The 27,991-nt window shown below is 38.3% G+C and overlaps 1 protein-coding gene across 2 annotated transcripts in view; it reads left to right on the plus strand.

Annotated features, from left to right (window-relative positions):
- Positions 1-27,991, plus strand: part of LOC148897586 (copine-8-like) — a 60,286-nt gene that overhangs the window by 12,126 nt on the left and 20,169 nt on the right. For both annotated transcript variants that reach the window (XM_088996604.1, XM_088996605.1), the window contains exons 2-9: positions 3,626-3,666; positions 8,251-8,297; positions 8,559-8,662; positions 12,561-12,600; positions 17,414-17,490; positions 19,499-19,562; positions 22,238-22,341; positions 23,426-23,530. In XM_088996604.1, the coding sequence (XP_088852730.1) occupies positions 3,626-3,666; positions 8,251-8,297; positions 8,559-8,662; positions 12,561-12,600; positions 17,414-17,490; positions 19,499-19,562; positions 22,238-22,341; positions 23,426-23,530 (582 nt within the window). The remainder of the gene's footprint in view (positions 1-3,625; positions 3,667-8,250; positions 8,298-8,558; positions 8,663-12,560; positions 12,601-17,413; positions 17,491-19,498; positions 19,563-22,237; positions 22,342-23,425; positions 23,531-27,991) is intronic.

The following is a 27,991-nucleotide window of genomic DNA, read 5'->3' on the forward strand; positions in this document are numbered from 1 at the left end:
TACACTTGATGCAAAAAGCTATCAACCCAGCTAAACAAAACAATTGATGAGGAACTAGGTAAAATGATCGCAGAGAAATTACCTACAAGGGATCATTCCTCAAGATGGTGAAAGAAGAAGGCTACGTTCCTCATCAAGTGTTTAATGCTGATGAAAGCGGCCACTCCATTCCATCAAGCCATCAACGACATTCACAAAGGTAAATAAAACCACTTTATTATACCGTACAGTTTGTTTCTTTAATTATAATATCATAGAACATTGATGATATATAAACTGTCGTGATGCCAAACGAAATGTTAACTACAGTAAAGTCTTGTTATATCGATATTGGTTATATCGATAGTACTGCTTATTACGATACTATTTCTATGAACACAAGGAGAAAATTTACATGTCGCAGGATCGGATATTTCAATAGTCTGGTTATAACGATATTTTTTCCGACTCCTGAGACTATCGATATAACGAGACTTTACTGTAATTTAGTTTTTTTCTGGATTTTGGATGGGACAAAGGTGCGCATTTCTCCCCATCCAAAACAGACCACTAATTGTCTCTGAGAAGGTGATTGCAACCACCTGGGAATGGTCAATTGCCGCTGGGACCTGATTGGCCAGAAGCTCAGGTGAACCACCTTTAAAACCAGACTGAGGAAGTCACTTCGAGGAGGAAGAAGAGGGAGAACGGACAGCCTAGAGAGCAGTGTTACCTGTGGTCTGCCGAAAACCGATATCCACCACGCCTTCAAATAAAGAAAACTCAAAATATCCTTCCTGGATCTGGCTGAGTGAACTTTTAACATATTTTTACCTGCTTGCTGTCTCGCCGCATAACATAAACTAAGTTATATTTTGTGTAGTTGTAAGGCTTAGAAAATTATAAAGTAGAAAATTATGTTTTATGGGGACCTGGGAACGGATTATTCTCATTTTAATGGTTTACTATGGGAAAGTAATTTTTGGGATACACACTTTACGCCTGACGCACACTGTCTGGGAACCAATTATGTTCGTAAGCCAAGGTATCACTGTATTGTACTTTTGCATGTACACTTGTATTGTATTGGATACATGGATATTGTATTTGCTCGCTGCCTTATTTCTTGCAATTTTTCCCCACCATTTATCTGGTTTGGCAGGTGACATCTCCCACTTCTCACTCCCACACAGTCGTGAAGCGCTTGGTTGCCATCCCGTCGGCTTATTATCATTTATTTAAAACAGGGGGAGTTTGGGGGATTGAGTCCGGGTGGAGGTGGGTGTACCATCTGGGCCACACTGGGATCAGCAGAAGCCGTGAGCCTGATCCAGAAACATCACTTGACATCAATGGCTGCACGGCTCTCGCCGCCTGTCAAATGGGACGGGACAGGACGGGACACGAGCGACACTGTGCTCGCCCCCCAGCTAGCATGATAGCTTCATCATCCAAACAACCCCAACGCCCCCACCAAACACCCTTTTACAGGCCTAGAAGCAACTTGGAACAACTCCTGGCGGTGGCACATCATACACGCACATGCGCTGTCAATGGAAAATGCTGTATTATTTTACGTATGTTCATGCTACTCCATGAGCACTGTCGTACTAATAACATGTTATGTTGGCCGTAGGACACAAATTACTGTGCTCCTTTTTGTTGGACTCCTCTACGCGCTGATAATAGCGCAAAAACCAAAGTTGTTATTGTTAATGGCAACGTAAGATGGCCGCAAAAAAACCCCAAAGTTGTTATTGTTAATGGCAACCTAAGATGGCTGCAAAAACCAAAGATCTTAGTTTCAATGGCAACGTAAGATGGCCGCAAAAAAAAAAAAACAGATGTTTGAATGGCAACGTAAGATGGCCACGAAAACCAACAAGTTGTTAGTGTCAATGACAACGTAAGATGGCCGCCGTCTCGCTTCGAACAAGAGTGGCCGATTGTTCACGCGTCAAATATACGTATGGGGTTTTTGTTCTCCTTCCTGCTGTCACTGCTCTGGCATAATTTCTTCCTCTATTACATCTTATCTAATATATTTCTTCATGTCGGCCATAATTCAATTGATTGTATCGATTCGCGTCAGCCGTAAAACTACTGTACTTCCTGGTGCTCATAAAATGGCCATTTCTCCTAAATATGAAGAATGTAGAATAGCCAAGTACGATCTTCCTGAAAGAAACACAAGAATGTTCTTTAATATGCAACTCAATTTGTAAATTTGAACGACATTGTACTTGTTAACTACCACCTCTGGCTAATGTATTTCCGTAATAGCAACACAGCGTTTGCTGGCTGCTAGCTTACAAAAACGACATTCTGGTATTGTGTGATTTCTTGGTTTATTCATACTTTAAATTGGACAGGAACTTGCTTGGACTGTGACATTTCGGGAGTTTGTAAGGGTGTAAATATGATAAAAACGGCATTTCTGCACTACTTCCTGTTCAACTCAACTTCCTGTGCTAAGATGAGAAGGTTTCTTCAGCCGTCATCTGCACTTCTTTGAAGGTGTCGGACGTTTCACTTCTTATCCAAAAGGCTTCGTCAGCGAGCATTTTTTTGCTGGTAATTTTGGCCCTATATATAATATATCCCTACTGTCCAGACGTGGCAGTGCCAGACTCAGCTATGATTGGTCCTCGCTCTCAGGTTGGGAGTGGCAGAGGACTACTCCCTGCGGCTGACTGATTACTTCTTTTGTCCTGCCTGAGTATGGGGTCTACGACTGGCCTGATTGCACCATTTACTGTGGTATCACCTCATCAGCATAACTAAGCCTATGTTGCCTAAGAAGTCGGTTGTAGGAACGATCCAAATTGAAGCTCACTCCCCCCATGGCGATTTAGTGAAGGTTTTTGCTGTTTTATGAAAATAGCTTCTTTTACTCCTCTTTCAAACCATCTATTTTCTTTCGCTAAAATTTTAACTCATTGTGGTCAAATGAATGGTCGCTAGCAAAAGAAGCTATTTTTATAAAATAAACCTTCTTCTGTAGGACTGAGAGCTTACACAGACGTATTCCTGTGCTACATTTTACTGATGGTAATTGTATTTTCGGAAAAAAAAACTCCTGTTAGCGAGGCGATAACTTCCTGTGCTATAATTTCCAATTGTTGTATATTATTTTCAATGCGTTAAATAGTACAATATGTTTTCAAATGGTGTTATGACAGAACCTTTTTTTTATTCCTCGTAGCGACGAACCACTACCCTATTATTTTAAATGAGATTCTAGCAGAGCTTTTTGGACTTGACACAACACTTTGGATTTCCCTCCGAGCACGTCTTTAATTGATTTCCTCAGTTCAGAGCAGCTGCTTGGCGTCGGGTGTTCCTCATCCTCATCCTCATCCTCCTCGGTTGGGCCCGTAGAGCCAAGATGGCGGCGTCATGTAAATTTGATGGCGCCGAGGGAAAGCAAAAAGAGAGAGAAAACAGGCTGCACGCCCTGAAATATTTAATAAGCTCCACTTTATGTTACATTCTGCAGTCTCTTTAATGGCCTCAGTGGCAACCAATCAAAGGCCAGCGGTCAGAAAGGAGTCTTTTGTTTGTTTGTTGACGTTCGCCGAAGAGGCTTAATTAAGATGCTTTTTAATTAGCGCTAATGGTTGTCTCTTGTTTTCTTCTTCTTTAGAAACCTGCTGGACCGGGACACCTTCTCCAAATCGGATCCGAGTAAGACACACACACACACACACACACACACACACACACACACACACACACACACACACACACACACACACACACACACACACACACACACACACACACGCCATAATATGAACATTAACACGCATCACATTGTGAAGATACTACCTGTTTGTCTATTGGGACATTTAATTGTCTCTACATAACATGAGATTGTAGCTAATAGATAGCTAGGTTGCTAGCTAGATAGCTAATAAATAGCTAGATAATAATAATAATAATAATCACACATTTCATTGATAAGCGCCTTTCAAAACTCTCAAGGTCACTTTACAGTCACATGATACGTTTTTCTGTTGGTGAGCAGCAGCAGCCACACACGCAAGCGTTTACTCAACCCGGAAGGAACTGAAATAGATAGAAAGCTAACTAGCTAGCTAATAGATAGCTAATAGCTAGGTTGCTAGCTAGATAGCTAATAAATAGCTAGCTAGATAATAATAATAATAATCACACATTTCATTTATAAGCGCCTTTCAAAACTCTCAAGGTCACTTTACAGTCACTTGATACGATTTTCTGTGGGTGAGCAGCGGCAGCCACACACGCCAGCGTTTACTCAACCCGGAAGTAACTCAAATAGATAGAAAGCTAACTAGCTAGCTAATAGATAGCTAATAGCTAGGTTGCTAGTTAGATAGCTAATAAATAGCTAGCTAGATAATAATAATAATAATAATAATAATAATAATAATAATAATAATAATAATAATAATCACACATTTCATTTATAAGCGCCTTTCAAAACTCTCAAAGTCACTTTACAGTCACGGGATACATTTTTCTGTGGGTGAGCAGCAGCAGCCAGACGCGCCAGCGTTCACTCAAACCGCAAGAAACTCAAATAGATAGAAAGCTAACTAGCTAGCTAATAGCTAGGTTGCTAGCTAGATAGCTAATAAAAAGCTAGCTAGATAATAATAATTATTATTATTATTTTGAAAATACATTTGTGAATGGCAGTGAATGAGTTAAATTGGGTGTTTCAACAAATTTTTTGAAGGTGTACATTCATGCATGCGCGCGTGTGTGTGTGTGTGTGTGTGTGTGTGTGTGTGTGTGTGTCTGCGTGTGCGTGAGTGTGTGTGTGTGTATAGGAGCTTCAATATGCAACGACAATGGAATTTCATCCAGCTTTATAAGCTAATATGAATATGGTACGCTCGGGTGTGCCGGAGGCCCTGAATATGTGGCCGCCGTGCACGTGTGTGTGTGTGTGTGTGTGTGTGTGTGTGTGTGTGTGTGTGTGTGTGTGTGTGTACGTGTGCTGAGGCGCTCTAATGCCGTGTGACTGTGGCCAGTGACTGTCAGCAGAGCAGAGACATGGACGCAGCACAAGTGCCTCCTTGTATAAACGTTGGCCCCGCCGAGGATGATCATCTGTTTTTCTTCTCTCGCTTCCCCAAAAAAGAGGAACTTTGACTACCAAATTGGATTCATTCTGTGACCATAAAATAATCGTCAAAGAAAACGCTCCAATCTTCTTATTGGAGAACCAATTAGTAGCTATCATTCACTACCATTCACGAATTTATTCGGGTGTAGTTTTTTTATTGTTTGGGTGCTGACTAGCTCACTTTCTATCTATTTGAGTTACTTCGGGGTTGAGTGAATGCTGGCGCATGTGGTTGCCGCTGCTCACCCACAGAAAAACTTATCCTGTGCCTATAAAGTGACCTTGAGAGTTTTGAAAGGCGCTTGGAAATGAAATGGATTATTATTATTATTATTATTACTATTATTTGCTAGCTATTTGCTATATATTAGCTATCTGGCTCGCTATTTGCTATCTCGCTAGCTATAAATTCACTATCTATCTGACTGGATATCTAGCTAGGTATCTGTTGGCTATCTCTTAGCAAGCTAGCTAGCTTTCTATCTATTTGAGTTATTCCGCGTTGAGTGAACGCTGGCGCGTGTGGCTGCCACTGCTCACCCACAGAAAAACTTATACTGCGACTGTAAAGTGACCTTGACAGTTTTGAAAGGCGCTCAGAAATGAAATGTATTATTATTATTAGTAGTAGTAGTATTAATATTATTATTATCTAGCTTATTAGCCATATAGCCATCTAGCTAGAAAGCTAGCTTTTGGCTATCTATTAACTAGCTTTCTATTTATTTGAGTTTCTTCCGGTTTGAGTGAACGCTGGCGTGTGTGGCTGCCACTGCTCACCCACAGAAAAACTTATCCTGCGACTGTAAATTGACCTTGACAGTTTTGAAAGGCACTTAGAAATTAAATGTATTATTATTATTATTATTATTATTATTATTGTCATCATTATTATTATTATCATGATTATTATTAATATTATTATTATCAAGCTAGCTATTTATTAGCTATCTAGCTATCTAGCTAGTAAGCTAGCTATTGGCTATCTATTAACTAGCTAGCTAGCGTTCTATCTGAGTTATTATTATTACTGTATTATCAAACTTTCTCAATGACATTGATTGACATCATCAATGGCGTTTTCCAACGCATCGTAGCGGCTAAGGAATTAGCATTGACGTTACCTCTGATTTCAAAACTGGAACTTCAACTCAGATGGAGCATGCAAACATGGAAAGAGAAGATGGAACTTGCCCCCAAAATGATGATCGCACATCTCTAGTACGCTAGCGTTAGCGGCGGTGACGCGAATGCTAATGAAATGTCACTTTAGTGCCGGATGATCGCCTCGCTCTGCTTTTCCACCAGTATTCTGTGTTAACGGAGGCGGTGGGGGGTGTTTGGGGTGTGCAAAAAAAAAAAAAAAACACACACCGAGACTCCCCACGAGGGATGTCAAATGCTCACGTGTCAATATTATCGACAATCCTCACTCGATAAAGAAGACAGACATTCCGTCGCACTATAACCTTGTTTTTCCTCTCCCACCTACGCAAACAACAACCCCCCCCCCCCCACCCCCACCCCACCTTCACTGACATATCATCACGCTGCGAGGCAAATTTCTAGTGACATTTAATTAGGCAGTTTTCCTGCCACGACGCTGTCCGGGAAGGGAAAAAAAAAACTCTCAACTCGTCAGGATGAAGTTGTCACTGTCACCTTTTACCTAATCTCAGGCACACTCATAGGAGGAATTATGTAGAATTGATCGATCGGGTAGGAAAGCAAAAGCGCAGTCGTTACTGTTCCAGCTCAAACAACCGCGATCGTAGTCAATTGAGACGAAAACGCTACGAATTGACAGAGTTGCTTGATAACTAGCTAGCTATCTATTTGCTATCTATTAGCTGGCTAGTTGGTTACCTAGCTAGTTATATATTTTCTATTTATAAGCTATCTAGCTAGATAGCTAGCTATTAGTTACCTATAAGCTATTTAGCTATCTATATTTTAGTTACCGATAAGCTATCTAGCTAGATAGCTTATAAATAGAAAATATATAGCTATCTAGGTAGCCAGCTAGTTAGTTAATGATTAGCTATCTATTTGCAATCTAATAGCTGGCTACCTAGCTAGTTATATATTTTCTATTTATAAGCTATCTAGCTAGTTATCTATTAGTTACATATAAGCTATCTAGCTAGCTATCTATTAGTTACAGATAAGCTATCTTGCTAGGTAGATTATAAATAGAAAATATATTGCAAGCTAGGTATCCAGCTAGCTAATAGATCTCTATCTATTTTCTATCTATTAGGTGGCTAGCTGGCTACCTAGCTAGCTATATATATTCTATTTATAAGCTATCAAGCTATCAAGCTATCAAGCTAGCTAGCTATCGATTAGTTACCCAAAAGCTATCTAGCAATTTCTCCTATGAGTGTGCCCGAGATCAGGTAACAGGTGACAGTGACAACTATCTATCTATTAGCCACCTATAAGCTATCTAGCTAGCTAGCTTTTTATTGTTATCTATTAGCCACCTATCTATTTGCTATCTATTAGCGGGCTAGCTGGCTATCTAGCTAGCTATATATTTTCTATTTATAAGCTATCTAGCTAGCTAGCTATTAGTTAGCTATAAGCTATCTAGCTATTTATTAGTTTTCTATTAGCTAGCTATCTCTTTGCTACCTATAGGCTGGCTAGCTATCTAGCTATATATTTTCTATTTATAAGCTAGCTATCTCGCTATCTAGCTATCTATTAGTTACTGATAAGCTATATAGCTAGCTAGCTATATATTTGCTATCTATTAGCTGGCTAGCTGGCTACCTAGCTCCGAATCAGATCAGAAAACCTTTATTCGTCCCACAATGGGGAAATTTGCAGTCCACAGAGGCAATTTGAAAGGGGATGGGCTAGCTATATACTTTCTATTTATAAGCTAGCTAGCTACCTATTAGTTACCTATAAGCTATCTATCTAGCTAGCAAGCTATATATTAGTTATCTATTTGAGTTATTCCAGGTTGAGTGAATGCTGGCGCATGTGGCTACCTCTGTTCACCCACAGAAAAACTGATCTTGTGACTGTCAAGTGACCTTGAGAGTTTTGAAAAGTGCTTAGAAATTAAATGTATTATAATTATTATTACTGTTAAAAAGTTCCGTTGGAAAAATCTCATCTCCATTTTCTTCTCTTTGCAGTCTGTGTGCTGTACACGCAGGGGATAGCAAACAGGGAATGGCGAGAGGTGAGTTTTTTATATATTAATTTTTTTTGTGCTTTAAAATGATGGCAGTGGATTGTTTTTGGAGACACCGACTGTTGTTTTCACAGTTTTTGGGCCTCCACGAGAGGATTAAAACGTTTCTCGTGGTGTTTTGTTGTCGGCCAAATGTATTATGCATTAGTGATGTGTCATTCGCAAACGAGCCGGTTCTTATAGCCGGATCTCTGAAGTGAACGTCTATTTGACGTATTTTCTTTATTTTTATTTATTTTTTGTCAACAGTTTGGCAGGACCGAAGTTATCGACAACACACTCAACCCTGACTTTGTGCGCAAATTTATCTTGGATTATTTTTTTGAGGAAAGGCAGAATCTGCGTTTCGACCTGTGAGTTAAACATTCATTTATATATGTGTGTGTGTGTGTGTGTGTGTGTGTGTGTGTGTGTGTGTGTGTGTGTGTGTGTGTGTGTGTGTGTGTGTGTGTGTGTGTGTGTGTTTGTATGACTAGTCTTGTGAGGACCACTAACATTTTATACCAAATGTAGTGAGGTCATTTTTGACAAGTGAGGACCTTTTGGCCGGTCCTCACAAGTTTTTCATTCTAAGGGTTTCTAGAGGGTCTATATATGCATCTGTTAAAGTTTCAGAGAGGTCCTCACAAATTCACCCAAAATGATTTTTTGGTGTGTATTTTCATTTCACTTGGATACACACACTTTTTACTCACTGTGTGTCTTTATGTGTGTGTGTGCGTGGTTAATGAGAGAAAAAAAGTTCATACCACAAAAAGTAAAACGATATTTTAACCAAATTCACCACAGGGGTGAGGACTTTGAAGGTACCCATTCAGAAACCTCACAACTGCTGTTATTTTAATTTCAAGCCCACTTTTATTTCTTTGTTTTTCAAGAACTTGAAGTGGGAAAAGGTCGTGACATTTAGTGTTCAAATGTAACACTAGTTCTTCTCTAAACTTATCAGCAACGGTGGTCCTCACTCCTTATCTGGAGTTATCCGGATCTCACAAAACCATTGAAACGGGAATATGTGTGTGTATATATAGCGTGTACTCTCCATGCATTGGAGCAAAGTTAAGCGTGAAATATTCATGCTATGTGTGGAGGGGAAATGTCCGTTATTCCGCCTTTTAAATAAAAGACACATTTTCTTGTCACTTTTTTTTTCTTTCCCCCCCGAGCAGCATTCTCGTTTCGCTCGGTTGCACTCGAAGCGCATTTTTTATACGTCAATTTGACTTGCAAGTGTTTTGTGGAAAATGGTAATGGTTAATGCTGAGGTGCCTCTCATGAGGAACTCATCCTGAAGAAGAAACTCGTTAAATCGTCATTGTTAGTTTTGATGAAGATGAAACTAATGAAGTAAAAAAAAATAATAGGTGAGGGGAAAAAAAGAGTATATCATGCTTTATTTTTTTTTATAAATTTGTTTAACTTTGTTTAACTCATTCACTGCCATTCACACGTTTATTCGGGAATTGAAACTATGACGTAGAGCGCCATTCCTGAATTTGTTTTGTTTTTTCATGCTTGGGTGCCGAAAAAGCGCTGGCCATGGTCTATAGCACAGGTGTCAAAGTCAAGGCCCGCGGGCCAAATCCGGCCCGCCACATCATTTTTTTCGGCCCGCGAAAGCAAATCAAACTTGTTGAAATTCCATGATGAGTGCTTAAATCTGAGCCAAATTTTCATATTTTTGGATGTCAACCACAATAAAAGTCATTATTCTTGACTTCAGATTTGAAAACGAGTTATTCATTAATTTGCTGTGTGCTCTATATGTAATATTTGAATTGATTTAAACATTCTAATGGGGTCCCCAAATTCATAACGGCCCTCGAGAGGAAACCATAACTACAATGTGGCCCGCGGCAAAAAATGACTTTGACACCCCTGGTCTATAGCAATGTTTTTCACTTCTACAAGGGGGCAGCATTTCCCATTTTTCCATGTTAGCGCTTTGTTCCAGCTTCAGCTGTTGGTAAAGCGCTACATAAACCATTATGTATGTATAGCATTGTATTTTGGACAGCCACCCTCATTTCAAGCTAATGCTTGGCCGCCGAAAAAGCGCTGGTCATGGCGTTTAGCAATGTTTTTCCCTTCCACATGGGGGGAGCATTTCCCATTTTTCCATGTTAGCGCTTTGTTCTAGCTTAAGCTGTTGTTGAAGTGCTATATAAACCAATATGTATGTATAGCATTGTATTTTGGACATCCACCCTCATTTCAAGCTCATATAAATCCAGACCCATATAACTTAGGAATTAACTTTTTTTCTGATGAAAGAAGGGAGTCTAAGATTCCTTACTCTGCATTGAATGTTTATGTAGTCCTAAAACTCAATATTTTGTGGAAATTCAAGTGACAATGACAAAAACCCTGGCACTTGAGTGGATACATTTTTGCACGTCAGTGAATGAGTTAAAGAAAAAACAACCTGAACAAACACATTAAAATATTAAAAAGTAAGACAATTTAAAAAAAAGTCACATTTTAATCAATATTAATAAATGAATCAATGTGAATAAATTAATCCATGTTAATAGATGAATAGATGAAAAAATAACTCATTTTCCATGATTGTTTGAATTGTTTTATTGTGCTGTTGTAGCCTATACCTGCTCATCATCAACATGGATGAAGTTTATTAATGCCATTTTTAATTTATACAATCATTTTATTGTATTTTCTTTACTGTCTTAGCAATTTAAATATTTAAAAAAATATTTTTTTCCAGCTGTTTCGACTAAAACGCATCCTGTCCTCATCCAAAATGAAGCGTCTTCCCGAATGTGTTTTCAATCGGTCTTGCAAAAATTCAAATTTCAAGTACTTGGTGAGTGTTGAGACGACAAAAGTAGCACATTTAGCATAATAGCATAATAGCATAATAGCATATACACAATTAGCAAAATTAAAAAATTGTTGCCAGCAGCACGTACACACCTTTATGAGCCTTTATTTTTCTCACAGTGGAGAAATTTACATTATTATTATTATTATTATTATTATTATTCAGAATCAGAAAACCTTTAATCATCCCACAATGAGGAAATTTGCAGTCCACAGCAGCAATTTTAAAGGGGATGGGCGTGGGGGAGTGAAAGGATAAAACAAACAACAAACTACAACAAACATTATTATTATTATTATTATTATTATTATTATTATTATTATTATTATTATTATTGTTATTCCAACAGACTTCTTAGGCAACATAGGCTTAGTTATGCTGATGAGGTGATACCAGAGCAAATGGGGCAATCAGGCCAGTCGTAGACCTCATACTCAGGCAGGACAATAGAAATAATTAGTGTAGCCGTGCTGAAACTACCAGCAAAAGACTTTAGTTCGCTGACGAAGCAACTTGGATAAGAAGCGACACGTCCGACACCTTCAAAGAAGTACTGATGACGCCTGAAGAAACCTTTTCATCGATGGACCACTCCTGTACGACTGAGATCTTAAACAGACGGATTATTATTATTATTATTATTATTATTATTTTGCCAAAATAAAAATGGACAACTATGTGGACTTTAAGCAAAATACTAAGGATATAAATATGAAATCGATGCTAAATCTGCTTTCGGGATGCAGTTGTGTTGCTTTATTGTAGCCTCTTTTATGCGCATGCGCGTGTCTGTAAAAACAAGCCACCGCCCCCAATAAGAAAACAAGCACAGGAAGCGGAATCCTATCTGGCGTGGTGCCGAGTGATGTCATCCACAACTTGGTGCTCACGAGGCGCCGCGGGATATCTGTGTGTGTGTGTGTGTGTGTATGTGTGTGTGTGTGTGTGTGTGTGTGTGTGTGTGTGTGTGTGTGTGTGTGTGTGTGTGTGTGTGTGTGTGTGTGTGTGTGTGTGTGTGTGCGCGTGTCTGCATGGTCGAATCAACATACATCCATCATGATGTTGTTTTTAATGCCTCCCTTCCCTTCACTTTATTTCGCTCGCTCGCTCGTAGTCTCGCACGTACACACACACACACACACACACACACACTTGTCAGTGTGTCTCATTATGAAACGGGATCACATGAATGATTCACGAGGCGTCCAAAGTGACAGAGGCGAGTGGAACGCATGAAGCGCACCTGTGCCCCGTGCCGCCAGCGCACACTCAACATGGCACATCAGAAAAATTAAATAATGTAATATAAAGTTAAATACAAAAAAAATTGTTATTCCCCCCCCCCCCCCCCCCCCCCCCCGGATTGGATCTCAATCGAATATGAACTTTATGATCTCTTCTCCCCTCAGGTACGACTTGGACTGCAAGAGTGACAATCTCTCCAAACATGTGAGTATGTGTGTGTATTTTATTCATTCTTTGTATTTGATTGTTATGATTATCTGAAAATAAATATTTTCATTGTAAAAATAACTCATTCACTGCATGGCAGATGTGCAAAAATGTGTTCACTCCAGTGCCAGGGTTTTTGTCATTGTCACTCAAATTCCAGGACCCACAGAATATTGAGATTTAGGATTACATAAACATTCAATGCGGCGTAAGAAACCGTAGACTGTCTTCTTTTATCTGTGACTGTAAAGTGACCTTGAGAGTTTTTAAAGGCGTTTGGAAATGAAATGGATTATTATTATTATTTATCAGAAAAAAAAGAGTTAATTCCTAAATTATACAGGTCTGGAGTTATATGAGTTTGAAATGAGGGTGGCTGTCCAAAATACAATGCAATACATACATATTGGTTTATATAGCGCTTTAACAACAGCTGAAGCTGTAACAAAGCGCTCACATGGGACAAGGGGGGATTACTGCCCCCTTGTGGAAGGGAAAAAAACATTGCCACAGGTCTGGCCAGAACTTTATCGGCACCCCTCGCAAAAAAAAAAAAAGAAATCGGGAATGGCGCTTTACGTCATATTTTTTACATTCCCGAATAAATGTGTGAATTGCAGTGAATGAGATAATCGTGAAAATAATATTAAGATATTAAGAAAAAAATAATAATTTGCACCTGCAAGCTGGATGGTCATGTTGAAATGTTCAAAAATGCCATTCCTGGAGATATTTTTTTTTTCGTGAATGCTAATGTGATATAGCAGGTGCTTTAAAAAAATTACATAGTGACAACAAAATTAGGCAAAACAAATTCGCCTTTAAGTTTTTTTTGTTAGAAAATCAGGCTCCACAAATAGCCCGCACAAGCCATCTGTACACCTGATGCAAAAAGCTGTCAACCCAGTTAAACAGAACACAATTGATGAGGAACTAGATAAAATTATCACAGAGAAAGCACCTGCAAGGGATCATTCCTCAAGATAGTGAAAGAAGAAAGCTATGTTCCTCATCAAGTGTTTAATGCTAAGGAAACCGGGCACTCCATTCCATCAAGCTATCAACGACCATCACAAAACAACTTTATTATACAGTACTGTTTATTTCTTTAATTGTAATACCATAGCACATTTATTATACATAAAATAAGGTATATTTTGTGTAGTTTTAAAGCTTAGAAACTTAGAAAGTAGAAATTTTATCGGGACCTAGGAAACGGATTATTCTCATTTTAATGGTTTCCTATGGGAAATTAATTTTTGGGATACACACTTTTCGCCTTACATACTCTGTCTGGGAACCAATTAAGTTCGTAAGACAAGGTATCACTGTACTGTACAATTTATGCTTTTATCACCCCTCAGCTGTCTGAATAGAATAACCCCTTCCACACCCTAACGCCACCTCATCCTCATTTTGGCGGCCCCTTAGCCCCCTCCCCATAATGCTCCATCTGCATGCAGTATAAAGGCTAAGAATGCTTGGATGCGTCCTGTCAGCGGTGTGGATGTGTGGGATTGCAGATCGGGCACGTGGCCCCATTGTCCACCAATGCGCCCTTATCCGGTTGCCCGGCTATAAATAACCCCCCATTTAAAATGCTAACAATTCATCTTTATCATCCAAAGTACAGAAGCTCGGTTGTTTCAGCCCGTATGCTTTGTTTACGTACCTTGTGCAGTTATGGCCGCAGGGTGCTGATGTGTTGACAGAACAAGCACGAATGAATTAAGAGCTTTTTATTTGCCATCTTGTCCTGATATATAGAAACACGACTTCAATCTCATTTCATTTGCTAAGTGATGCTGAAATATGCAAAGCGCCGCCACAATTGGGTTGTGGCTTTGTTGTTTGACGAGAAGACGGTATCGCTGATTTTTTTTTTTACTCCTTTTATTATATATTTTTTTACTCATTCCTTATTGTCTAATGAAGTCCAGTACTCCCAAAATCATCAGTTTTCAAGACCCAGGACCGAAATATTGCATTTTTTATTTGAGCGTCACCATTGCATCATTCAAGAGAGCAAGCCCTTTTCAACACTTGAGAATGAATGGTCAGTCATTTGTCAAAATAACATCCATCCACACCATGTGAAATTATCGTTGTTGTTTTTTTCTTTCTTTAAATGAAGTTTACCAAATTGTGACATAGTACGATTTGGCCTGTTGGCAGTCATTTTCAGTAAATAAAGTAAAATAAATTAAACTAAAACAAAATAAAATACAATTAAATACAATAAAATAAAATAAATCTCTCTAAAAAAAAAAAACTTTATTCATCCCACAATGGGGAAATTTGCAATAAAATAAAATACAATAAAAACAACAATGTAATATTGAATCGAATAAACTAAAGTAAAAAAAAACAAATAAAATACAATAAAATATAATAAAATATAATAAAATACAATAGATTACAATATAATACAATAAAATACAATACAATAAACTCAACTAAACTACAATACAATACAATACAATACAATACCATATCATACAATACAATACAATACAATACAATACAATACAATACAATAAAATACAATTACATAAAATAAACTAAACTAAATTATAATAAATTAAAAAATATATAATACATTAAAATAAAATACAGTAAAATACAATAAACTCAACTAACTTAAACTAAAATAAAATTAAATAACAACAACAATGTACAATTGGATTGAATAAACTAAATGAAAATAAAATAAACTAAAATATAATACATAATAAAATGAAAAAAACAATAAAATAGAAAAACACCAAAATAAAATAGAAAACAAAAAATAAAATAAAATAAAACACAATTAAATACAATGAAATACAATAAACTAAACTAAAATAAAATTTAATAAATTGAAATAAAATACAGTATAATACAATAAAATAAAATAAACTAAAATAAAATTTAATAAAAACAACAAAGTACAATTGAATCGAATAAATTAAAATAAAGTAAAATAAAATAACATTACATTTAAAAAACAATAAAATAGAAAAACAACAAAATAAAATAGAAAACAAAAAATACAATGCAATACAATAAAATACAATAAAATAAAACTTGAAAGAAATAAGGGAATTTTTTTTGAGACATTTGAATATTCACGCACTGGAGGACTGGTGAATCGGGAAAACCCGTGTCCAGTTGATACCAGTGAAATGAGATCGGGGAAAGCAAACAAATAACCCCCCCAAAAAAATTAAAACAAGGGTAAGGCAAATAATGAAAAAGAGTGAACAATCCCATTTAAAATATTGTTTAAAAATTAAGTAAGAATCAACGCATGCCGCACTGCTACGTATGTGGAGGTGGGCGCTAGCAAAGCGGGAAAATATGACCACAAATTTGCATGTAAATATGCTTTTAATTGGACGTGGATTAGAAAATAATGTCATTAAAACTATAACATACGTGCATTGTCATTCAACAGTCACAATAAAACATATAAACGATCACATTGTTGTTAATAGATACAATATAAAAAAAAAAAAATCTGAAGAGACTTTTTCATACAAGATAAAAAAAAAATGACATTCTTTTTAAAATACTAAATAAATAAATAAATTAATAAAATTAATGAAAACAAAATATAATAATAATAATATATGTAATTTATAAGCACCTATTTATATTGTATTTTGTTTTGTATTCATTTTCTGTATCCAATCTTTTTTTTTTAAATCATGACAGTCTACATTCTACATTTGGTATTTTTATTTCTTTATTTATTTTACATTCAAGATGCATCGTGGTCATTTTTCCTGCATGTACGTATTTGCAGTTGAATATGATTTCCAGTGCGCCCCTCTTGGAAAGGTCGCAGCTTTTTGTCATGTTTCTTAGTCGTCAAAGTGGAGGAGGACCTCGTCGTGTTGTGGTTGTTCTGGCTAGCCTCTTTGGAGCCGATTTGCGCCTGGGGGACGTGAATACGTGTACGCGTGTGTATGTCTGCGTGTAGGCGTGTGTGTTCGTGTGTTTAAATATCATTGCACAGACTTGTTGTTGTTGCTCCTGAAGCCAATACTCTTGTGGAGGCCCCCCAGAAACGAACAAGGACACTAAGAGAGGTCCGCCTCCTCATGTCAAAACATGATGCATTCAAAGCAGCTGGGAAATACAAGACCACTGACTTGTATCAGCTTGTATCAGACCAATCACCCTAAATTTCACCTGCCCTATTTTCGACAGCATGGAGCTGCCGTTTTGGGATTTTTTTAAACAACTTTTTATTGGATTAAACTTTATTAGTCCTGCAGTGGAGAAATTTACATTTCACAGCAGCAAAGTAATGAAAGGAAAGAAAGAAGTAAAAAAAATACATGAGCTGCTGTAAAGGTAGCCACTCTTGAAGTCAAACCAACAAAAAATAACTAAATGACAAATAAAAAACACAAAAAAACACAGACGGTCATTCAATTTTAAGCACTTTCTTCGCCTTATTTGTTGAATGAAGCAGTTCTAGATGAAAGAGGAAAAGTCTCATTTTCACCAGTGGATCAGGGACGTCATGGTAAAATATGCACATCTGCTGCAAGCTAAACACGCAGCAAAGCAAACACGAAGCTGCAGCATCCATTGAACAAAAGAGATTGTATCACATCTCCCGTCCCACGTAAATCCGCATCAATTCCAAGCAACGACAAGTTGCTCCTTTGAGTCAATTCACCTAAGAGTGAACATCATTGAAAACATGAAAAACGTGAACATCTTTGCCTGGATTCACTTTTTAAATGATATATTTTTATGTACAATATGTATTTACAAGAACATGTTAATCATATTTTGGTTTTCTTTGCCAATGCAGGACTTCCTAGGTCAGGCCTTTTGCACACTTGGCGAGATTGTGGGCTCGCTGGGAAGCCGTCTGGAGAAAGCTTTGATGTAAGTTGGGCTCCAACAAAATGTATTGTACACGACTAGAAACTTGAACTCATCGCGTGATTTAATTGACATGCATCGCACACGTCGAATTCATACCAGAAACATTTGTATTTTCAATAAAAGATGTACAGTAAAGTCTCGTTATATCGATATTCAAGGGAGTCCGAAAAAATATCGATATGACCGGGACTATCGATATATCCGACCCTGTTTGCAAGTAATTTTCTCCGTGCGTGCATAGAAATAGTATCGATATAACCGGGACTATCGATATATCCGATATCGATATAACGAGACTTTACTGTATATTGTTTAAAAACAATTATCTTCTAGCATGCTATTGTGAAAATGATGATTCTCCTCGTAAGTTAGCTTCTGTTTGCTAAAAACCACAATATCAACTTACAAATACAGTGATACCTTGGCTTACGAACTTAATTGGTTCCCAGACAGAGTGTGTAAGAAGAAAAGTATGTTTCCCAAAAATTAATTTCCCATAGGAAACCATTAAAATGAGAATAATGTGTTCCCAGGTCCCCATAAAACGTAATTTTTTACTTTCTAGTTTTCTAAGCCTTAAAACTACACAAAATATACATTATTTTTGTCAAGGTTTTGCGAGGTGGTGATGGCGGGTTCGGATCCCAAAAAGCAGGCAGGAGGGAGCAGGAGGTTGTTTGACAAATTGTATTAAAATAAAGTCAGCAGGAACAAAATGTAAAACATCAAAATGATCTGAATGGAAAAAATACAAAGTAGCAAAAGAAGACCAAAAGTAAAAGGCCGCCAAGGTTAAACAAACACGTACACTATGCATGCTGCAACCAAGCAGCAAACAAACAATGAATCGGCACTGGATGATCGTGCCAGGTGTCCTTTTAAGTGTCATTGATTATAACGACCAGCACCTGCGAGGCTGCCGACAGGGCTGACGTCGCTACCCGCTGTTCGCCGATCTGATCGGGACGACCAGCACCTGTGCAGGTGCAGGCGGGGCCGACAGCGCCCCCCGTTGGTCGCCAACCAGATCATGACAATTTTATGTATAATAAATGTGCTATTGTATTACATTTAAAGAAATACACTGTACTGTATAATGAAGTCATTTTATTTACCTTTGTGATGGTCGTTGATAGCTTGATGGAATGGAGTGGCCGCTTTCATCAGCATTAAACACTTGATGAGGAACATAGCCTTCTTCTTTCACCATCTTGAGGAATGATCCCTTGTAGGTGCTTTCTCTGTGGTAATTTTATCTAGTTCCTCATCAATTGTGTTCTGTGTTGATAGCTTTTTGCATCACAGATGGCTTGTGAGGGTTGTTTGTGGAGCCCGATTGGTGGGATATTTTAACCTTGCAATCTACACTCTGCCTTTGAACTATCAAAGTTGAAACTCTCTCATTGTCGTCTGCCTGTCTCTTTCATGTTTAAACCACCCCTCCTCACTGCTGCGTTCTTGACCAATCACGTGGCTTTAACCGAAGACTAGGGGCGGGGAATAGAGGACAAAAACAATCGGCTGCCATTTTGTTGTTAGAACGGGCTCGTTCGCGAACGACACATCACTCATTGAGGCAGCTCCGTGTACGAAAAAAGATTGTATGCCAAGTAAAGTTCGTATGCCAAGGTAAAATTTTCATAAATTTAACGTTCGTAAACCGAAAGGTTCGTAAGCCAAGGGGTTCGTAAACCGAGGTATCACTGTAACTACTTCACCAGCTATTACTATCAACTTTTGTCCGTCAACATCAACACAGAAGGGGAGCTATGCTCGCCAGATATGCTAGCTAGCTCGATATCATCTGAAACATCAGCTAGCACGTTAAAATAACGCCACATAGCTAATATCTGCTAGCATGCTACCATAACATACCCTAAATATCAGGGTATGCCATCAAACATTAGCTTGAGTGTCTCCTAATTTTCGATTTTGCCATAATGTTACACAAACGTACAAAGAAACATGGAGGACTAGCTAAGCTACAAGACATGATATGTTGTTACAGGGGTATTCCTGGGAAAAAATGTGGAACATTGATTGTGAGAGCCGAGGAGCTGAGCAACTGCCGGGTGAGTCAAGCAAACATCCTACGTGTCCTAAATGCACCACTGAAAGGTTTTGTTCTTGAAACGCAATCAACCTACGTGTCATGACTGCACCACGAGAGCGATTTTATTTGTCACCTGACACGTAAACATCCGCCATGTTTTAAATTAACCACACTCAAATATGTTTTCTTTATTAATTGATGCTCCGATATACAAATATCCAACCTCTTGCATGTCATAAATGCACCACAGGGTGTGTCACTGGACGGGATTCATAAATACTTAAATATCCTACGTGTCCTAAATTCACCCCAGAATGGTTGTCAACAGCCAGCCTGACACACTCACGTCTTACATGTCATATATGTCTTCAATAGAGACCCTGAAACACAAATTTCCGACGTGTACTAAATGCACCACACACACAAATAGAACTGTATAGTGCCTCTTTGCAATATTTTGGTAGCGCAGCGTGTTCTACCGGAAACAAATTCCTTGTGTGTTCTACATCCTTGGCAATAAAGATGATTCTGATTCCAGATTCTGATTCGGGTTTATCAACATATTATGTTACGGGTCAATTTTACCCGTTTCCGTTTTTGTGTTGACGAAAGCACCAAATATCCTTTATTTTTCCTTTCTTCAAAAGCGTTCTAAAATATACCAAATATGTTTTTCTCTTTTCAAGTATGTTTATAACATCTCAGAAACTGTTGTTGCTGACTATTATTTCATTGTTTTGTGTGCATTTTTACATACGGGTAAAAATGACACATAACATAATCAATGTGATTGTTTAATAGCTTCTTCGACATAAAAGCGCGTAATCTCATACGTATTGTCAATTTCCCACGAAAGTCATGTGTCCTAAACGCACCACACTTCGAGTGCACATCAATCCGCACTAAAACACAAAAAACGTCCAACGTAGCTTAAAAAATGGACCACACGGCAAAAGTTTGTTCATCAACAGATGGTCTGCCACACAAACGTCATTCATGTCCTAAATTCAGCACAGACATTATGTTTGTTTGTCAGGAGACGCTCCCAAAGGGGCTAAAATTAGAAGGCGAGTGTCCAAAAGTGGACGTTCTAAAAATAGCATCACATTGCCGCCGCGACTGCAGCACAACAAGGGAGGAAGAAATGATGATGTCAGCATGTATTGTATAGTGTTTCTTTATTTTGGGTTATTCTGTTTCAGTTCGGCAGTCTGTTATAGATGCTTTCAACAATGGTGTTGCATTGATCTCCACAGAGGCGACATTCCTTCTCTCTCGATGTTCTAATTGGTTGCAAGTTGCCATGGTAACAAGCGTCTGTGAATTTCGGACCCAAGAGCGATTAATTTTTTTATTATCAGTAAATATCCATTTATTTTCATTTAGAAGAATGTTTATTTAGACTTTATTTCTTAGAAATATAATTTTAAGTAGACTTTCAACAAGCATTCCCGTCAAAAATACAGTATTAACCAGGGTTACTCCCACAAAATAAACACCTTGATTGTTTGAGTCTGAATACGCCACAAAATATTTTAATGTCACTAAAAGTAATCTTAGAACATTAATTTAAAAAAAAACAAAGCTTTCATATATTTTGAGTATTTAATATTCATACAACGAAGACTCTCCGTATCCTCACACACGACTAAACTTCCTTCCTGACGTCATAGTTTGTCTCACAGTGGAGATATACAGTGAGACCTCAACTTACGAACTTAATTGGTTCTCAGACAGTGTGTAAGGCGAAAAGTGTGTATCTCAAAAAAAAAATCCTATAGGAAACCATTAAAATGGGAATAATCCGTTCCCGGGTTTCCATAAAATATACTTTTCAACTAAATAAGCCTTAAAACTACACACAACATCCCTTATTCTATGTATAATAAATGTGCTATTGTATTGTAATGAAAGAAATACACTGCATTGTATCATAAAGTCACTTTATTTACATTTGTGATGGTCATTGATGGCTTGATGGAATGGCGTTGAGGTCAAAGGGAATTGCTGTTTGGAAAGAGAGGCACATTACATGAGGACTGTAATTAAAGAAATAAACTGTTCTGTAAAATAAAGTTTTATTTACCTTTTTGATGGTCGTTGATGGCTTATGGAAAGAGAGTCACCTGCTGTTCGGTCATGTGCTTCCGCCAAAGATCACTCCGCCAGCCGTGGTGGGTGTGTATTATGAAAATAGTGCTTATTATAAGGTTTAATTTTCATAAATTTGACGTTTGTAAGACAAAAAGTTTGTAAATTGAGGTGTTTGTAAGTTGAGGTCTCACTGTACTGTATCAATTATTCAATACCAATTACCATGCAGCTACTTCTGGATAGAAAAGGCTTGTGTCTTGCATCTTTTGGCATTTTAGGGTGAGCACCAAAAATGAGAATCAGTGAATTTAGGTGAATTTGGAAATACGTAGTAGAATGATTGTACATACTTCGACATAAAATGGATGCATCTGGAAAATACTTTAGTGAACACGAAATGAAATCAAAAATGGAAAGTCTCCTCACAACCTCCCACCCATGCCATACTTTGTCATCGCGGCAACTGTCACAGTGTGTGTGTGTGTGTGTGTGTGTGTGTGTGTGTGTGTGTGTGTGTGTGTGTGTGTGTGTGTGTGTGTGTGTGTGTGTGTGTGTGTGTGTGTGTGTGTGTGTGTGTGTGTGTGTGTGTGATGCTGGCAGGAGTCGGTCATGCTGCAATTCTGCGGCAACAAATTGGACAAGAAGGATTTCTTTGGCAAGTCGGACCCTTTCCTCGTCTTCTACCGCAGTAATGAAGACGGATCGTGAGTTGACAAGCTGCCGCTCGCCTCCGCTGTTGTTCATCTAACGAACGCGAATGCACGCTCGCACAAACACACACACACACACACACACACACACACACACACACACACACACACACACACATGGGCGCTGATCGTTCACGCTCTAGAAAGCCTCCATGTACACACTGTAAACACTCAATGTGTTGTTCTTATATAATCATCTGTACCGCATGCATATATATATATATATATATATATATATATATATATATATATATATATATATATATATATATATATATATATATATATATATATATATATATATATATGTATATATATACAGTAAAGTCTCGTTATATCGATATCGGATATATCGATAGTCCCGGTTATATCGATACTATTTCTATGCAGGCTAGGTGAAAATTACATGCAAACAGGGTCGGATATATCGATAGTCCCGGTTATATCGATATTTTTTCGGACTCCCTTGAATATCGATATAACGAGACTTTACTGTATATATATATATATATATATATATATATAGAGAGAGAGAGAGAGAGATAGATAGATAGATAGATAGATAGATAGATAGATAGATCGCTAGCTAGCAAGCTAGATCGCTAGCTAGCAAGATATAGCTAGCTAGTTAGCTAGCCAGATAGATCGCTAGCTAGCTAGTTAGCTAGCCAGATAGCTAGCTAGCTAGCCAGATAGATGGATGGATAGCTTTTTAAAAATGATTTATAATAATAATAATAATAATAATAATAATAATAATAATAATAAAATGGACACCTATCATGTCACTGTAAGTTTCTGTCCATCCGGGAACCAACATTGGTATAATGACAAATTAAAAAAAAAAAAACCTCCCAGTCGAGAAATACATTGCAAAAGAACTCTGTGGTTCCCAGGGTCAAACTGTGGTCATTGTAAAGCTTCCCTCAACTTAAAAAGCAAAGTGGTGACATGCAAGTAGCCACTTAACAAAATCCCGCTTTTGTCCCGCCGTTGGCGTACACTGAGGCGGCTGAAATACGATGCGCAGGGGCTACACAGACCTTAGTGTGTGTGTGTGCTTGTGTGTGTCTGGCAGGTTCACCATTTGCCACAAAACTGAAGTGGTGAAGAACACTCTGGATCCCGTGTGGCAGGCCTTTAAGATTCCCGTCAGGGCGCTCTGCAACGGCGACTACGACAGGTACATCACCGCCATTCAGAATACGCATCATCATGTCTTTAACTCATTCGCTGCCAGGCGATGTGCAAAAATGTCTCCACTCCGGTGCCAGGGTTTTTGTCATTGTCACTCGAATTTCAGGAGCCACAGAATAGAGTTTTAGGACTACATAAACATTCAATACAGCATTTGAAACATTAGACTCTTCTTTCATCAGAAAAGTGTTAATTCCTAAATTATATGGGTCTGGAGTTACATGAGCTTGAAATGAAGGCAGCTGTCCAAAATGCAATGCAATGCATATACAGGTAACATCCGACTTACGACCAGCTGGACTTACGACCACCAGTACTTACGACCATGACCTCCAGACCCTATTTTTTTTTATTTAATTCTACGCTTGGCACCGCAACGCGCTAGCAGACCAGCAACGCGTAGGACAATTTTAGCCAGCATCTCACTCTCGCACAGCAATCGATCGTGTGATGGCGCCAGAGGGGTCGGGGGAGTTTGCGTGTCATTTAGCCTCCGGGTCTCTGTTCAACATTTTGAATGGATTTCGACTTACGACCACTTCGACTTACAACCATTTGGTCGGAACGGAACTCGGTCATAAGTCGGATGTTACCTGTATATTGCGAACTAACATGGAAAAAAGGGAAATGCCGCCCCCTTGTGGAAAAGAAAAAAAACATTGCTAGAGGACAGGGTCAGCTCTTTATCGGTACCCAAACATGAAACAAACAAAACCCGAATAAATTTGTGAATGGTCCTCTATGTCATATTGTCAATTCCCGAATAAATTTCTGAATGGCAGTGAATGAGTTAATAATGTCATTATTAAACAATGATGGCATCACACTGGTACGTCCACTTACAAACGTCTCTTCATATGAAATTTTCAAGTTATGAAAAAATTTCAAGATACGAAATTCAGTACAAATACAGTACGGGTTGCTTCTCACATTTCCTAAACGCAACATACTTAAAGCTGCTCTGCCATTGGCTATTACCGAACATCTTCCTGGCATCCCATTGGCTAAGAACAATTTCAACAGTACGTGTGTCAATTCTTTAGTCGCTACTTTGTTTTTTCACATCATACACACATCATGTATTATGCAATAATCTAATTGTTTGCATTTGTTACATATTTTGATGCATTTTTGTGCTTTTGGAAACATGAACGTCTGAATTTTGGAACGGATTAGGGTATTTACATGGAAAACGTGTCTCTAATAATAATAATAATAATAATAATAATAATAATAAATTTCATTTCTAAGTTTTTCTGTGGGTGAGCAGCGGCAGCCACATGCGCCAGCCTTCACTCAACTCAGAAGTAACTCAAATAGATAGAAAGCTAGCTAGCCAGCGAATAGATAGCTATTAAATAGCTACCTAAATAGCTAATAGATAGCTAGATAGCTCGTAGCCAGCTAGACAGATAGCTATTAGATAGCCATTAGATAGCTATTAGATAGCTAGCCAACTAGATAGCCAGATAGCTAATAGATAGCAAGATAGCCAGACGTACCAAATTTCCTGGTTAATTAATTTTAAGTCAATCAATTTCATAGGTAGAGTCACCACTGTAAAAAAAGTCTTTGTTTTCAGTCGCTACAATGTCAATTTGTCTTTTCCAGTTTTTTTTCTCTCCCCACGATATGAATATTCAAGTAGTTCGACCGAATTGCAGGATCTCATTTTGCCTCGCCGCTTATGACCCATTTTTGCATGAGCCCCTTTCAATGCTAATTACATAAGATTACGCCAAATAAACCTTGAATAATGTTTTGAGTGGGGCTGTTCAAGCGCTTTCATTTAAATTACCAGTCACTACTTAGGCGGTTATTGAGTCACAGTGCAAGCAGAGTGATTTTAGCATCTTTATGGCTGTGTAAGCTCTCAGTCATACAGGAGTGGTCCATCGAGGAAAAGGTTTCTTCAGCTGTACTTCTTTGTAGGTGTCGGACCTTTCGCTCCTCATCCGAAGAGCTTCGTCAACAAACTAAAGTTGTGCTGGTAACTCTGGCCCTATATCCCTCATGGACAAAGGTGGGCGGCGCCAGACCTCTGCTTTGATAGGTCCGCTCAGTGGTCCTTTAACAAATCGTCTGTGTAAGCTCTCAGTCGTACGGGAGTGGTCCATCGATGAGAAAATTGGTCTCTGCTCTCAGGCTAGGGGGAGCAGAAGACTACTCCCTGCGGCTACACTTATTACTTCTATTGTCCTGCCTGAGTATGGGGTCTACGACTGGCCTGATTGCCCCATTTGATCTGGTATCACCTCATCAGCATAACTAAGCCTATGTTGCCTAAGCAGTCTGTTGTACGAACGATCCAAATTAAACCTCACCCCACCATGGCGATTTAGTGAAGTGTTTTGCTGTTTTATGAGAATAGCTTCTTTTACTCCCCTTTCAAACCATCTATTTTTTTTCGCTAAGATTTTAACCTCATTGTCGTCAAAGAAGTACAGATGAATGCTGAAGAAACCTTCTTGTCCTTTAACAAATGTCAAAAGAAACCACAAGATTGCCATAGGACCCTTTGTAGTATTTCAGAAACCCTTGCAATATAAGTTACTGCTACTCCTCTCCATTTTTGTTTCTTCAGGATTTTTGGTTTCTTTTGATATTTGTTAAAGGACAAGAAGGTTTCTTCAGCATTCATCTGTACTTCTTTGGCGACAATGAGGTTAAAAGCTTAGCTAAAGAAAATAGATGGCTTGAAAGAGGAGTAAAAGAAGCAATTTTGGTAAAACAGCAAAACCGTTCGCTAAATCGTGGTTTAAGGTTTAAGTTAGACCATTCTTACAACAGACTTCTTAAACCAATACCATGTAGGCGTAGTCGTGCTAATGAGGTAAACTAGAGCCCGAGATAGTACGTTACAGGTAATCAGATTGGCTAATGAATGAATCCAGAGCCAGGGATAGAACTATAATGGTAATCAGAGTGGAAAGGCTATCAGATCGGCTAATGAGGTGAAATCAGAGCCAGGGATAGAACAATAGAAGTAATTAGATTGGCTTCAGGGAGTGATCCAATGCTCCCCCAATCTTAGAGCAGGGACCTGTCAGAGCAGAGGTCTGGCTCAGCCACCTCTGTCCATTAGGGATATATATAGGGCCACAGGTACCAGCACAACTTTCGTTCGCTGACGAAGCTCTTCGGACGAGGAGCGAAAGGTCCGACACCTTTAAAGAAGTGTAGATGACGACTGAAGAAACCTTTTTCTCGATTTAGCTCCTTTATTCGGATGAATCTTTTTAGGTTCAAGAGGCTGGTGGGAAGCAGCATATTAAGAACGTATACGTCCCATATTTAATTTCCATACATGCGGCAGTAGATAAGATGAAAGCGTAGCCTTTGCCCGTGAGATTAGAAAAAGAAGAAGCACAGCAAGGTTTGAATGGCATCACGTTCACACTGCACTTTGTGCTGGATGACTTCGACTCCCCCCACTTGGGAGGAAAAAAAGGGAAAAAGAAAAAGGGGGATTTGCATTTGTAATGACTTGACCTTAAACCTGCGGCAGCACATTTTTTATTCATGTATGATTTTAAGGTTAAATATCAGACCCCGTGATGACAGTTTCTCACATTAGGTGTTCGGAAAATGTAAAAAAAAAATACAAAAAGCAGTCCAAACATCACTTTTATTGCAACTAATAACAATAGAAAAGCTAAAAATGTTGATGGCTGTTGAGAAAAATACTTTATTTTGTTGTTGAAACTAATTGGGCAAAGTGACAATTAGCATGAATGAAGGGCGCAATTCCAGTCCATGTGTCATATCTTACATTGACGAGTGTGAACTTTGTGACATTAATTTCTATTTTGCAAGCCTCAATTATATGAAAAGATGTTTTTTTATCATCTAAAAATGGTCATTTAAAGGACAACCGACGTCTCCGAACAAGTTGTGTCCATAATTTGTAAAATGGCTTCAAATGACTTCTACTGGGCGTATTTTAATACGATTCCACCGCATATAGTTATATTTTACGTTTTAAGACTGGCTCTGAATATTCAGGAAGTCTTGTTTTGGAGTTGGTGACGAGTCCGTATGTGATGTCACTAAAGGACCGCCCCCTGACCGAAAAAAATACACATTGTAGCAGTCCTTCCATTACGTCAATGTATTGTGGTGTACATGTTTGGTCTGAGAACCTTGTTGCACCCAAAAGCCGCAGGAAGAGGGAGTCCAAGCTCCATATAAGGAATTTTTCAGCCTGTGGAAACGGAGGTGGCCACATGAGGTGGCCATTTTGTGCCTCTTTTCTGGTGATCGATTGTTGCCCCAATGTTGCCTCAAAATGGCATGGAATAAATTATTTAATCGATTGCAAACATGTATGCTTTCCTCTTCAGAACTATTTGAATCATATTCATAACTGGATGTGTAACAAGAAAGCATATTCTCCGAATCTGAAGCCATTGTTTGGATTCTCCAGCAATGCAAGACGTCTTGGCGT

Source organism: Hippocampus bargibanti, linkage group LG05 (genome assembly GCF_051943395.1).
Source record: "Hippocampus bargibanti isolate YZ-2025 linkage group LG05, ASM5194339v1, whole genome shotgun sequence".
Classification (NCBI taxonomy): Eukaryota; Metazoa; Chordata; class Actinopteri; order Syngnathiformes; family Syngnathidae; genus Hippocampus; species Hippocampus bargibanti.